Source organism: Phalaenopsis equestris, unplaced genomic scaffold (genome assembly GCF_001263595.1).
Source record: "Phalaenopsis equestris unplaced genomic scaffold, ASM126359v1 Scaffold000873, whole genome shotgun sequence".
Classification (NCBI taxonomy): Eukaryota; Viridiplantae; Streptophyta; class Magnoliopsida; order Asparagales; family Orchidaceae; genus Phalaenopsis; species Phalaenopsis equestris.
In genome coordinates, this window is record NW_018165313.1 from 1,672,992 (window position 1) to 1,686,696 (window position 13,705).

General features: G+C 36.4%; 2 protein-coding genes across 11 annotated transcripts in view; both read right to left on the minus strand.

Annotated features, from left to right (window-relative positions):
* The window catches only part of LOC110032005 (DNAJ protein JJJ1 homolog), an 11,459-nt gene extending 7,301 nt beyond the window's left edge, over window positions 1-4,158 (minus strand). For both annotated transcript variants that reach the window (XM_020735501.1, XM_020735502.1), the window contains exon 1: window positions 2,558-4,158. In XM_020735501.1, coding sequence (XP_020591160.1) covers window positions 2,558-4,081 — 1,524 coding nt within the window. In that variant the 5' untranslated portion in view covers window positions 4,082-4,158. The remainder of the gene's footprint in view (window positions 1-2,557) is intronic.
* Window positions 4,159-5,505: 1,347 nt separating this feature from the next.
* The window catches only part of LOC110031997, a 98,723-nt gene continuing 90,523 nt past the window's right edge, over window positions 5,506-13,705 (minus strand). For 7 of the 9 annotated variants that reach the window (XM_020735488.1, XM_020735484.1, XM_020735483.1 and 4 more), the window contains 3 exons: window positions 7,629-7,753; window positions 7,081-7,517; window positions 5,738-5,810 (listed from right to left, as the gene is read on the minus strand). In XM_020735488.1, coding sequence (XP_020591147.1) covers window positions 7,081-7,517; window positions 7,629-7,753 — 562 coding nt within the window. In that variant the 3' untranslated portion in view covers window positions 5,738-5,810. Of the gene's footprint in view, window positions 5,823-7,080; window positions 7,518-7,628; window positions 7,754-13,705 lie in introns of all 9 variants that reach the window. The other 2 variants (XM_020735482.1, XM_020735481.1) reach the window with 2 other exon arrangements.

Genomic DNA, 13,705 nt, shown 5'->3' on the forward strand with positions numbered 1-13,705 from the left:
ACTCCTACGAGGAATACTAGACCTCACGAAAATTGAGATCAACAGCCACTAGAGCTAAATCTCATTAAAACAATGAGCCATGAAATTTCTTAATAAAGCGATAGAGTACTTTCTATATGCATGTAGAAATCAAGTTCATCATCCCTTTAGCTCACTCCCATGCTCTCCATCTCCCTCCTCTTATATTTATTAATTTATCCCATAAACTAAGCAACAAAACATTATTTCGTGCTCAATGGATGAAAAATCACTAATATCCCACTTTGCCTCTTAGCCTTTTATAAGTGCAAGGACGAAAGTCGAACTTGTTATGATATTATCAAAGCACAATTTGTCAAATATGAAATTGAATGAGTTAAGCTCAACAACAAGTCATATTGTTGAGCTTGTTTCTCCATTGCGCCCTATTGAGTGTCATATTTTCATTTAATTCTAACAGATTAAGATCATTTTTTATACAAAATGCCCAAGTATTTTAGGTCTACCTCTACCATTCTTAACATAAGTCAAATCTAAAAAAATCTACTCTCATAACAAGATCATCATATTGTCGACGTTTAGGGGCTTTTTGACAACGGATTTAGGCAAGGATTTATGCAAGATGTTAGTGAAATCTTGTCAGGCAGTTGTTTTGGACAAAATAAATCCAGAGATGCGATAAATCTAGATTTCACAGATTTCATCTGTAAATCCCGGATTTAGTAAATCCCGCGATTCGGTGGATTTAAATTCGTCCGCTGTGGATTTGAGTGTCATATTTTCATTTAATTGTAACAAATTAGGATCATTTTTTATACAATATGTCAAATCTAAAAAAATTTACTCTCATAACAAGATCATCAGATTGTCAACGTTTAGGGGCTTTTTGGCAACAGATTTAAGCAAGGAATTATGCAGGATGTAAGTGAAATCTTGCCAGAAGGTCGTTTTTGATAAAAGAAATCCAGAGATGCGATAAATCTATATTTCACGGATTTCGTCCGTAAATCCCGGATTTAGTAAATCCCTCAATTCGATGGATTTAAGTTCGTCTGCTGTGGATTTAAGGCGGGAAGAATCAGATAGAGCATAAATTATCAGACAATTTTATTGGATTTACAGGATTTATTAAATTCGTTGCCAAACAGTTTGTGAGATATATATGTGTGTGTGTGTGTGTGTGTGTGTGTGTGTATTTGAATATTTGGTTTTGAGATTTAACCCATTGAGGATTTACTCAATCATAGTAATTTAAATCTTACATGTTGTGAGACATCACCTTAATGTGACCAAACCATCTAAGATGACTCTCTCTAATCTTATTAGCCACTGAAGCTACCCCTTATTAAAACAATGAGTCATGAAATTTCTTAATAAACGATAGAGCACTTTCTATCCGAGTGTAAAAGTCAAGTTCACTATCCCTCTAGTTCCCTCCTACGCTCTCCATCTCTCTCCTCTTATATTCAATAATCAATCCCATAAACTAAGCAAAAGCAACAAAACATTATTTCATGCTGGATGGATGAAAAATCATTGATCTCACACTTTGTCTCTTAGCCTTTTATAAGTGCAAGGATCGAAGTTGAACTCTTTATGATATTATCAAAGCACAATTTGTCAAATATGAAATTGAATTGAGTTAAGCTCAAGCTTTGATAAAGTTTTAAATACATTGTCTAAGATTGATTTATCTTATAATAAGCTATGCACAAAGAATGATTGAAGACATTGATTGACTAGGAGAGTTAAATATATAAAAAGGTGTAGGACTCCCTAAACTTAATATTTGACATTTTGATATAATGATTAAGAACCAAGGGGGGAAAAAACATGGCCTTAGAAATGAATTTTGATCAAGTCAAACCACAATATCATAGAAAATCATTAAAGATATTGATTTTCATTTTGGTCACTCAATAGCCAAAAACAAATACTAACAATAATAATAGGCAAATGATAATTTATAATTATTTTATGAAAAAATTAAAAAGCACAAAAATCTTATTTTTTTCAATAATACTTCAAATTTTCTCATTCAAAAAGATAAGAACAAGCATTAGATCTCCATGTTTCTACAACAAACCAAACTGACTTATACAAAATATACACCAATCATTTATACTTGTTATCTTCAAACCCCAAAACAGAATAAAGGTTTTACCAACATTCTACCATCCCTACTTGGAATAGGAAGATTTACGTGCATACCACTCAATTCTTATTTATTTACATATCTAACTCCTAAACTTCATATTTTTACATATGCGCCGCCTTACCTATGCATGAAAAGATTTATATCACTTTTAAAAGTTAAAAATAATGATATTTTTGATGTGATATGAATTATTTAGGTGGTATAAATGTAAAAGTCAAAGTTTGTGTCACATATGTAAATACATAACAATTGTGCTGTGTAAATGCTGCTTTGAAATATTAAACATACAATTGTTCATGCTTTAACTAGTAACTGTTTTACCATGATTTCATATTAGGGTGCCTAAGACTATAAGGTATTCTCTGCAAGCAGCAAAACAAGGATGGCAAAACTAATGGCAGAGAAACCAAAAGTGAATACCTTCTGCTTCTTCCCTTTTGATGTGCTCTTTGCTTGAATGGCTTCCTTCCTCACGGACCCCTTCCCATCTACTTGTTGCTTTTTACACTTCATAGTCTTACCAGTAACTTGATCTCCTCTAGAAATTTTTGAAACCTCCTCAATTGAAGAAGAAAATTCCTCCAAGCAGCCATTATTACTCTCATGAACTTCACTGTCATCCCTCTGTGATCTACTTATCTCTCCATCAGTATCCCCAACCACATCCTCTGTACCAGTCCCTCTCTTTACTCTATGATTCATAGGATTCCCATGGCTTTTCAGATCATGATTTTCATTACCATTCCCTATTCCATTATCATCTCCTTCTACCTGCAAGGTTAAATCATCTTTAAATGCCTCAGAAAGTTTATCTTTATCACCTTCAGAACTCTCATCTTCCTCAGCCAGAGGCTCAAAGTCAAAACTCACACATAATCCTTCCTCACCAGCATCCTTCAATGCCTCGTCTTCATCATCAAATGTACTCCGCAGATCTGCAACCTTATCCCGGTGCTTCTTAGACTGCTCATGATTCTTCCATTGCTTCTCAGACTTGAACTTCTTATTACAAACAACACAGTACATTTCTACCTCACCCTTCCCTTTCTTCTTCCTCTTATAATCCTCATCGTCATCCCATATCATCTTGCTCTCTTCCTGATCATTCTTTGCCCACTCGGGCTCCTGGTACAGCATCATTCTCTCCTTCTTCTTCCTCTCCTCTTCTTTCTTCCTCTCCTTCTCTTCTGTCCGCCGTTTCTCCTCCTCTTCATTCTTCTTCATCTGCATATCCAGAACCCTCTTATCTCTCTTCTTCACAAAGGCAGCCAATCCCCTCACTGTTTCGTTATGCTCCCTCTTGGCCCTCTTCCTCACCTTCTTGTTTTCCTCTTCCATGAGTCTCCTCGCCTTCCGATTAGGTCCGGCAAAAGAATCATACTCATCCATCCAAGCGAAATCCATAACAGTCGAATAGCCCAACCAGTAAGAGTAAAAGGCCGTCACTTGAGAGTACGGGCTGTCAAGATTCCCAATAAGCGGCGCAGGAGCGACTGCATCAGATTGCAACCCTAATTTCTGGACAAAATTGAGCTCCTGCGAGTAGATTTTACCGAACACGTCGCCGTAAACCTTGAAGAAACCCTTACCAGAATCCGTATATCCGGAGTAGACCGACTTAGAGAAGAAAGAGAAGAGATCGAGATCAAAGAACGAGGAGCGCGATTTGGAGGCGGAAGAAGGATCGGAGAATAGAATCTGGGAGCGGTGAGAATCGTACCAAGCGCGCTCCTTGGGATCGGAGAGGACCTCATAAGCGTGCAATAGCTCTTGGAAGGCGGCGGTAGCTTCTCCGGCGGCGTTAGTGGCGCCGGATTGGGTGAGTTTGTCGGGGTGAAGCTGGAGGGCGAGGCGCTTGTAAGCGGAACGAATCTCCTCCGGCGAGCAATCGCGACTCACAGCGAGCACGTCGTAGAGACATCGCTTCTTCGGCTGATCCGCCATTGCTCTTGCCTCCGGGGATCTCTGCACCTCAACTCCTATACAACGAAGGGAGAACAAAAAAGCGATTTTGCTTTTGGAATTAATGAATAGGATTAATTAGATAGAAACCCTGTAAATATTTATAATTACCACATAATTTTTATATATTTCAATCTCTAATATTTTAATTTTATTTATAAAATTAGCAATTATTTTTTATTTTTTAATTTTTTTTAGCTAGAAGCCGGTGCATTATGAAAGAAAGTGCTAGTTTTGTAAATCGCATAATTTGTAGGACCATTTTTTTAAAAGAGCCACTTCTATAATATTAATGAGGATTTGAGGCTGCTGGGAGGAGGAATTAGCAGAAGGAGCAAGTTTTTTAAAAGAGCCATGCTGCATATTTAAAATTAAGATTTAATTAAAATGAAATTTAAAACGTTTAGTTAATAATATTAAAAACGGCCCAAATTTGTTATGTCCAAGATTTAATCATTTTAAATTAAGATTTAATTAAAAACAATTTTAATTAAAAACAAAGAATTAAAAATATTTTAAATAAATTAATATATAATAATATTTTATAATCATAAAATAAAAAAGAACCTGATAATAAAATGTTAATATTTTTTAAATAGGATTTTTGAAATAAAAGAAAATATTAAAAACTAAAATGTTAATATATTTAATTAATTGAGTTTTAATAAAATTTTGAGTTTTGAAATAAATAAATTTTGAGTTTACAAAATGATATAAATTATTAATAATGACCTAAATAATATATTTAATGAATTATTAAAAACCAACCATTATGAATATTTTACATTTTTACATACATAACACTAAAAAACTTTCATATTTATCTATTTCACAACCTAAACTTTCATAATTACAACCTTCATATAACTTTCATAATTACAACCTTCATATAACAATTACAACCTTCATATACCTTCATATAACTTTCATAATTACAACCTTCATATGAAAGCGGAAATAAAATTTAACAAATTTAATTCAGATTTTATCTCCCAACAAACAAATAAGCAGTTTAAAACAACACCAACATTAAGCCTGAATCAACCAAAAATTTTTCTGTGCGGACTCCTGACGTAGCTCTACGTACGGCGCAAGGTATTCCTGAATTATTTTCAGTTTATTTTCAATAATCCCGAAATAACCCAGAAATAACTCGCGGCCTTTATTTTTGGGTTAATTCTAGATTATTTCGGGATTATTAAAAATAATCCAGAAATAATATAAAAATAACTCATGAATAACCTGCGCCGCACGTAGAGGTAAGTCAGGTGTCTGGACAGAAAATGCGCGTTGAATCAACAGAATCACATCAAAAATTGATGAATAACAAGTAGATATCAATCAATGCAACCATCATGGATCTAAATAAAGCATATGAAAAAACTTCAAATTACATAAATGTCCAAATTACATAATCAAGCTCTTCCAAATCTGGGAAGCTCAAAATGACCCAAACAAAGGATTCTACCAAAGATCAATTACACAGTTCTAATCAAGAAATCTAAAGCTTTTTTTTATTTATTTACATTTCTTAGCTATTTCTATTTACATATCTTTTTCAATTCTATTCAGCAGCCCTCTCCTCTCCCTTCAGCCAATCGTTGAATTTCTTTTTCAATTATAAAACCAGGTTTGAACAAGACATGAATAGTGCTGTGCTGCCATCAATTGAGCCTCATGATTGTCTGTGCAAAATATATAAGAAAATTTCCTGGAAATAGTGCTGCTGATCAGATGTTTTGTAACATTTTCTTATCATAATTTCACAACTCCTGCCTAAAAACTGAAATGACTTAATTAAATACAGAAGTAGGAAATATGATGACCAGAAATTACCAATCAACAAAAGAGATTCTGGTTATGAGTTTAATTTCATTACAGATTGGCCATATGTTTTAAACAATGGTTTCCAGTTAGTTCATGAGGGCTGCATTAACCAAATTATGACTTATATTATAAAACATAAAAGGGACATTTACAAAACACGCCGCCCAATTCTTATGTATTTACATATCGAACACCTAAACATTCCTTCATACATTTATACCACCCAAATCTTTTACATAACATAAAAAATACCAAAATTTTAACTTTTAAAAAGAGAGCGAAGTGCCTAAATTGTCCCTGATTGTTTTACATTGGGTCATTTTAATCAAAGTTTATAAAAGTGCTAAATTAGTCTCCAAACACTTTAAATTGGTTGAAATATCCCTCCTTGTAGACAAATTCAAGTATTCAACCCCAAATAAAAGTTTGGAGGCTAAATTGACATTTTTATAAACTCTCAGGCAAAAAAGACCCTGTGCAAAGAGTCAAGAGACTGAAACTTTTCTTTTAAAAAAAGTTAAATAAATTTTCACATGCAAAGGTAAGGTGATATGCATGTAAAAATTGAAGCTCAGGTGTTAGATATGTAAAACAGTAAATACATAAAAATTGAGTGATATGCATGAAAATCTTCCAATATAACATAAAAAAATACCAACATTTTAACTTCTAAAAGGGAGTGAAGTGCCTAAATTATCCCTGAATGTTTACATTGGGTCATTTTTAATCCCATTTTATAAAAGTGCTAATTTAGTCTCCATACAAGCATTCAACCCCAATTAAAGGTCTAGAGACTAAATTGATATTTTTATAAACTTTGAGGCTAAAATGACCCTGTGTTAGAAGTCAAGGGACCATGACACTTTTCTCTTTAGAATAGTGAAATAATTTTTTTCATGCATAGGTAAGGTCGTGTGTATGTAAAAAATGAAGCTCCGGAGTTCAACATGTAAATCAGTAAATACTTAAAAATTGAGTGAATGCATGCAAGTCTTCCAATATAAAAATTAAGGAAATAGAAATTGGTTAATTTATATCATAATTCACACCGGTGCATAAACCGTCTTGATAGTTCATTCATGGTAAGAGCGTTTACCAGGGTAAATTTAATAGCATTTAAAAGGAAAAAAAAAAAACTAGAGATAGAACCTCACCTAATTTTTAATTGAATTAGACGATGCAAGATCCTTGGTTGGCTTACCCGGAGGTGCCGGGATGGGCTTTTGGTATGCTGGAATGGGAAAGCCCGGTGGAGGACCTGAAACAGGTGAGTTAACAGACTTTTTAGTGGCAAAGCTCACAGGAGGCCTCCGAACGGGCTTCGAAAACTGAGACGGAGCATCTTCGAGCTTCACGGGCACATCAGTTCTTCCAATGGGATGACCGCCCAACATATCAATCTCCATCTCAACTTGAACCTGCTCGGCAACTTCCATGGAAGTAACAGTTAGGGGAGCCTTAGATCGACTCTGTGGAAAAGAAGCTTTAGGTGTAGAAGGGCTGCATGATAACGGCTTTTCTTCTACATGACTAGCTTTCTTTTTCTTCAAATGTCGAAATACACCCCAAAGATATATATTCCCCCCTATGTCTGTAAGAAGGAAATCATAAAATTTATATCATAATTCTGACTCGGATCAAAATAACTCCAGTCCTTGATTAATATAAAAAAAAAAATTCATAACATAATCCTGTTGCGCACCCTTGGAATCAATCTGTAGTTGTGCAGATGTGAATAACAGTAGCTCTGCATCTGCCACGGAACCTTGTAATGCATAATCATGCGAACTAATGTGCTGAATGAAATGAGCATAATTTTTTTTATGCCTGCAATTTGAAGGGAGGTTAGTGGCATTCAATAGATCAGAAAAAGAAAAGCAAGTTTCAAGATGATAATTATAATGGAATTGTTAGGAAGGAATGCCAGCAGCCTAATTTGAGCCAATTAAATTAATGGATTGTTGACCTCATTTTTTAGGTCATTTCTTTTTTCTTTTTGAGGTCATTTCATTTTTTAGGGTCTTAGGATCTAGCTCTAGGAGTTCTTATTGACCAGATCTTAGGATCTAGCTCTACGAGTTCCTATTGACCATCTTAGAAAACTAGAATTGAGACCCACCCATTTTAGAAATTTCAAACACTTCCTATTCTCCTGTGATGTCTAGCATTTATGGCCCAGAACCCATCGTTTTATGTACGAGCGATTAAGGGCTATTATGTGAAGACTCGGGGAGAAGTTCCCAATAAGAGTTCAAGCCCTAGGAAAAACATCATCACGATTTTTTCGTCATATACACATACCAAATGCACAAAATTCACAAAATTGCACGACGACGGCCTTCAATTAAGCCTGGAGGACGGGTGAAAATGCGAACTTCTCCGGATGACCTCCGACGACAAATTGAATTGCGCCAACTCGTCCGGGACACCAATTTTGGTAGGAAAGGACACCCATTTCAGGCCTAAACTAAAGTGTAGACTTCCTAGATCTTAGGAGCACACCTTGAGAGAGTCCATCTTCCTAATGTTCAAATGATCTTAAGAAGCCAGGCATCTGATCCCATTTCATGAGATAACTAGGATACTAGGCACGAGGGTGCACTAGATTGTGATTCATGACTGATTTAATTAGATCAAATAATGAAATTCTTACCTTAACTTGACCAAACTGAAACTCAATGCTCCGGGATTTGAGTTTGTCTTACACTCAAATCCTCCTGGCAATTGGGGACATTCCAATATCACATATAAATTTCCTATTTTTGGTCATTTATGTGTAATATTGTATTTTATCTTATTTGTCTATCTTTTTCCTATGATTTACCTGTTTCTGTTAAGTCTTTTTCAGGTCATACTTTACTCTTTTACACAACGCATAATAGCTAAACTTAAAGGAGCAATGAACCTACCAGGTGTACAGGTTTAATTTATATTACAACATTTTATCTCAAAACATGTTATATTGTTTTCATAGTCTGTTATACTATTTTTCCAGCATGTTATACTACTCTTTATAACACGTTATACTCTTCTTTCAGTATGTTATATTATCTTTCCTCTTTACTGTACAGTACATTATTACTTTTCTTTCACGCTGCATGTTTTATTGCTTAGTTTTTGCTATGTCTTAGTATAGAATAACCTAGTGGTTAGGAGCATGTTCAAAACTATAACTAAACCAGGAGGTGCTACTACGAGAAGCTTGGAGCGAATATCGTGGGCAACACGACAAGAAACAACTTCAAGGTGGATCTGCAGCAGCAAAGCACATTCACATCACCTATCACTTTCTTTAGTTTAAATAACAACCCATAGGATCACCCTTCAGGCTTTTGCACAACTCTGTTGTGCAATTATAAGTCCTAACACTTTAGGGTTTTGAGGTTACCGTGTTGTACGGTGTAAATCCTCATATATTTTTAGGCTATTTGCACAGTCTGATATTGTGTAAAATCGTGGGCAACACGACAAGAAACAACTTCAAGGTGGATCTGCAGCAGCAAAGCACATTCACATCACCTATCACTTTCTTTAGTTTAAATAACAACCCATAGGATCACCCTTCAGGCTTTTGCACAACTCTGTTGTGCAATTATAAGTCCTAACACTTTAGGGTTTTGAGGTTACCGTGTTGTACGGTGTAAATCCTCATATATTTTTAGGCTATTTGCACAGTCTGATATTGTGTAAACATAAGTCCTAAATCATAAATAATTTGCAGGACTGAAATATCAAATTAAATCATTTCAAAAGACATAAAGCCAAACAATAGGATAGTTGGGACATCTCCGGGGCTTTCCCCAGATCTGTGATATCCCCTACTTTTCTTCCCTTTGGATTCCTTAAATAATTGTTCCTATTTTGAGTATTCTCATTTGATTTTCTCATGTCCAATCGCGAAAACCTAAACTTTGAAATTTTGAAAGTAAAACCACCTGATATTAATCGAGAGTTTTTTTAAGTGATTTCGATCATTTAAGATGTAATTAACAATAGGGGCTTGCCTCTATAGGAAACCAGAAACCCAGATAAAATAAACCCTATCTAATTTTTTATGTTAGGTAGGGGAACTTGTTGGCCTTTTTATAAAAATATTTCGCAGACCAAAACGGATGTCACAAATTCTTTAGTCTAGGTGATTGAATCTCTATTACAAGTGATATATTTATTCTTTGGGATAAGTGTATTACTTGTAGTATTGTATTTAATCATCTAAACTATTTAAAATGCGAGACACGTTTGGTCTCACTTATTTTAAAATTAAAATGTTACTTTTAAAAATAAAAAAAAGGTTATATTCATATTTAAATTATTTTCAAAATCACAAAATCATTCACTTTTTCAAACCAACGAAAGTTAAAAAAAAAAATAAAACGACCGACATGGATGTGTTGAGATTTGTATGTAATAGTCTTTATAAATAGAAGAAGGATTTATTTGTAAATGTAGTAAACCTATATAAGCTCAAGCCATTAATGAAATGGGTAAATTTTTTTAGCATGTATTTTTATTTGGTATAGCCCTAACCTACCTGCCAGCCGTTCGTCCTTCGTGCTGCTCAATCATCAGGATTGAGACCAAAATTCCGATTTTACTTTCTTCCGCTTTGTCAACTCCAAGCAGCCGCAACTAGAGCATGTTGCAAAGGCAGCGGGGTGATCACGGCTCACTGGAAGGGGATGAGAGGATCGCAGTTCGCTGGGAATGCAGCGACAAGATCGCGGTTCGTTGGGAAGGCAGCTAAGGGATCCCGGTTTCCGACGTGAACCCACGCGAGTCGCTAGGAAAGAACCCTCTCTATACAGTTGCTGGGAAAGAACCCTCGCGATACAGTTAGTTGGAGAACAACTATAGGATCGTGGTTTGAGGCGTGAACACTTCTTAGGCCTGCCCTAGGATTGAACCGAAGACACCTTCGGTTGTCGGATTGCCGTAGAGTTGAAATCAGAGCAGTGGAGGAGAGGACTTTGGTTCTACATGCGTGAGAGGACGACAAAGACTAGAGAATAGTTAAATTGAGGATGTTTAGAGACGAAGATAGCGCGACAGGTAAAGGTTTAGAACTTCTGAGGAAGATAGATCTTGAAGTTCTAAAAATCTTGATCGGGCTCATACAGGGGGCTAGCGACTTGTCGGAAGCCACTACCCCAGCATGTGCTCCGACGCATGTGAAACTAGATCTCCCTCCTGTGGATCTGAAGATCGATGAACTGAGTTGGTTGCGTCGAATCAAGGATGCTCTATTATGGAAGACACTAGAAGGATATCTGACAGGGGTTGGGCCAAAGTGTGACAGTAGTGAGAGGTATGAGTGGAGGACCACACATGCATTGATTTGAACATGACAACTCAACTCGATGGTTCCATCGTTTGTCACATCAGTGGATGGCATTTAAACAGTGAAAAACATTTGGGCAAAACTAAAGAGGAGTTATGCTGAGACTGAGAAACACATATGGGTGTTTTAGATTGAGCGTGGCATATAGATGGGTGGTCTTTACCAATGAGGATCACAAGCTCCTAGAGATATTGAAGAGGAAGTAGAGAGCAGCAGGTATGTGATCGAGAATGCATCCATCTTATCGTCATCTAGGAGAAACATTGCTACTTATGCTCACTCAACCAAAAGTACTTGTGATACACATCCACTTGCCTTTATATCATCCACAAAATCACTAGAATGGATAATAGATTTTGGTGCGTCTAAACATGTGACAGGTGTTGCCAGTTAGTTTTCTTCATATACTCACCTAGCAGTTCCAGAGAGCATTCAGACTGTTGACGGTACAACACAGTCTGTGGTTGGTAAGGATACAGTGAGGTGTATCAATTCTATGACTAAGTCCAATATTTTGTTTGCTCATTCATTTCCAAGGAACCTTTTATCCATTAGTGTCATTATACTCTAACTAAAATGTATTATTATTTTATTTGATATTCCTATGTATTCCTATGGTGATCTTTAAGAGACGGAGGCTGACGGGAGACTTTGGACAACATGTGGCATAGTAGATTCTGATACTTGGATAGAGAAGAGATAGACTCAATCTTGAAATCCATGATAAAGAGTGCTGGAGTAGGAGGATTTGGGAGGAATGTGAAGGATGTGTTGTTGCTACATCGCAAGCGCATGAAACACTCATCGTTTAATCTATTGAGTCACTTGTATCCATCTTTGTATGAAAAGACAAATAAACAGAACCTTGTGTGCAATTCTTGTAAGTTTAGTAAGAACACCAGGATTGACTGAGGAAGAGCCTCAAATGAGAAAAATAAGCCTGAAGGTGCTGAGACTCGAGCTCAAGGGGAGTTGAGGGTGTATATAAGGAGGAAATGGCAGAATGAGAAAACAGGCCTGCTGTGCCTCTCGTGCCAACAGATCTCTTGTCCCGATCTATCCTGACTCCTGAGAAACCTAGATCATCCACTCTGAAATTCGATTACACAAGTGATATGATTCCTCTCTCATCTCCTCTCACTCCCATGACTTTTAAGGAAAATTGGCGCAGCAATGCGGGCGATTCTTCTGATCGCTTTGGTTTCCCACAAGACATTGCTAATTTTGTCACATACTCAAACATTTCACCTTTGCACGGAGCATTCATTGCATATTTGGAGATACTCTCTATACCCAAGTGTTGACAGGTAGCAAAGGAGGATCCAAAGTGGAAGGCTTCAATGCTATAGAAATTTAGTGCTTTTGATAAGAACATGACACCGGAGCACGCGTTGCTACCATAAAAGAAAAAGGCAGTCGAGTGCAAATGAGTCTTCATAATGAAGCATATCTCAGAAAGAAAGATTGATCGCTACAAAACAAAGTTGGTGACGAAAGGGTATAGTAAAATATATGACACTGACTATGATGAAACATTTGCACCCGTGGCAAAGACGAACACAGTCCGGACGCTTGTCTCTCTGGTTGTGAATGGTGGGTGAAGGTTACAACAACTGAATGTGAAGTATGTGTTTCTTCATGGGGATTTGCTAGAGGAGGTGTACAAGGAGATACCCTAAGGTTTCGACACAAATCAAATAGTGGGCAAGGTATGTAGATTGAGAAAATCACTATACAGTTTGAAACAATATCCTCGAACTTGGTTTGACTGGTTCAGGAAAGAAATGGTAGGCATGGGTTATCAACAGTAAATGTCGAGCACATAGTGATCTTTCGACAACATGGTAGTCACATTACTATTCTTGTTATGTTCATGATATGATTGTCACTGGGAACGATGAGGGTGATATTGCTCAGCTGAAGACAAGTGCAGGCAAAGAGTTTGATATGAAGGAATTGAGACAACTTAAGTACTTCAGGATTGAGGTGGCTCATGGAGTTGAGGGCATAGTTCTATCAAAGAGAAGCATGTGTTAAGCTTGCTTACAAAGATGGGCATGTCGTGATGCAAGCCTATAGCTTCACCAATTGATCAGAAGGGAAAGTTGAGGGCATAGGCATGAGAGTCAGTTGATCGTGAGAGGTACCAAAGGTTGGTAGATCGTCTCATCTATCTGAGTCACATTTTCCCGACATCATTTGAAGTGTGGTGAGTCGCTACATGCATGATCCGAGGAAAAGTCACATAAATGCATTGTATCAGATTCTGAGGTATCTGAAGAGTGCACCAAACAAGGAGTTAACTTTAGAAAAAATGGGCATATAAGCATTGAGGGCTATTTTGACTATGATTGGGCGAATTATATGGATCACAGGGGGTCAAATTTGGATATTGCATGTTCGTTGGAGGCAACTTGGCTTTTGGAAGAGCAAGAAACAGT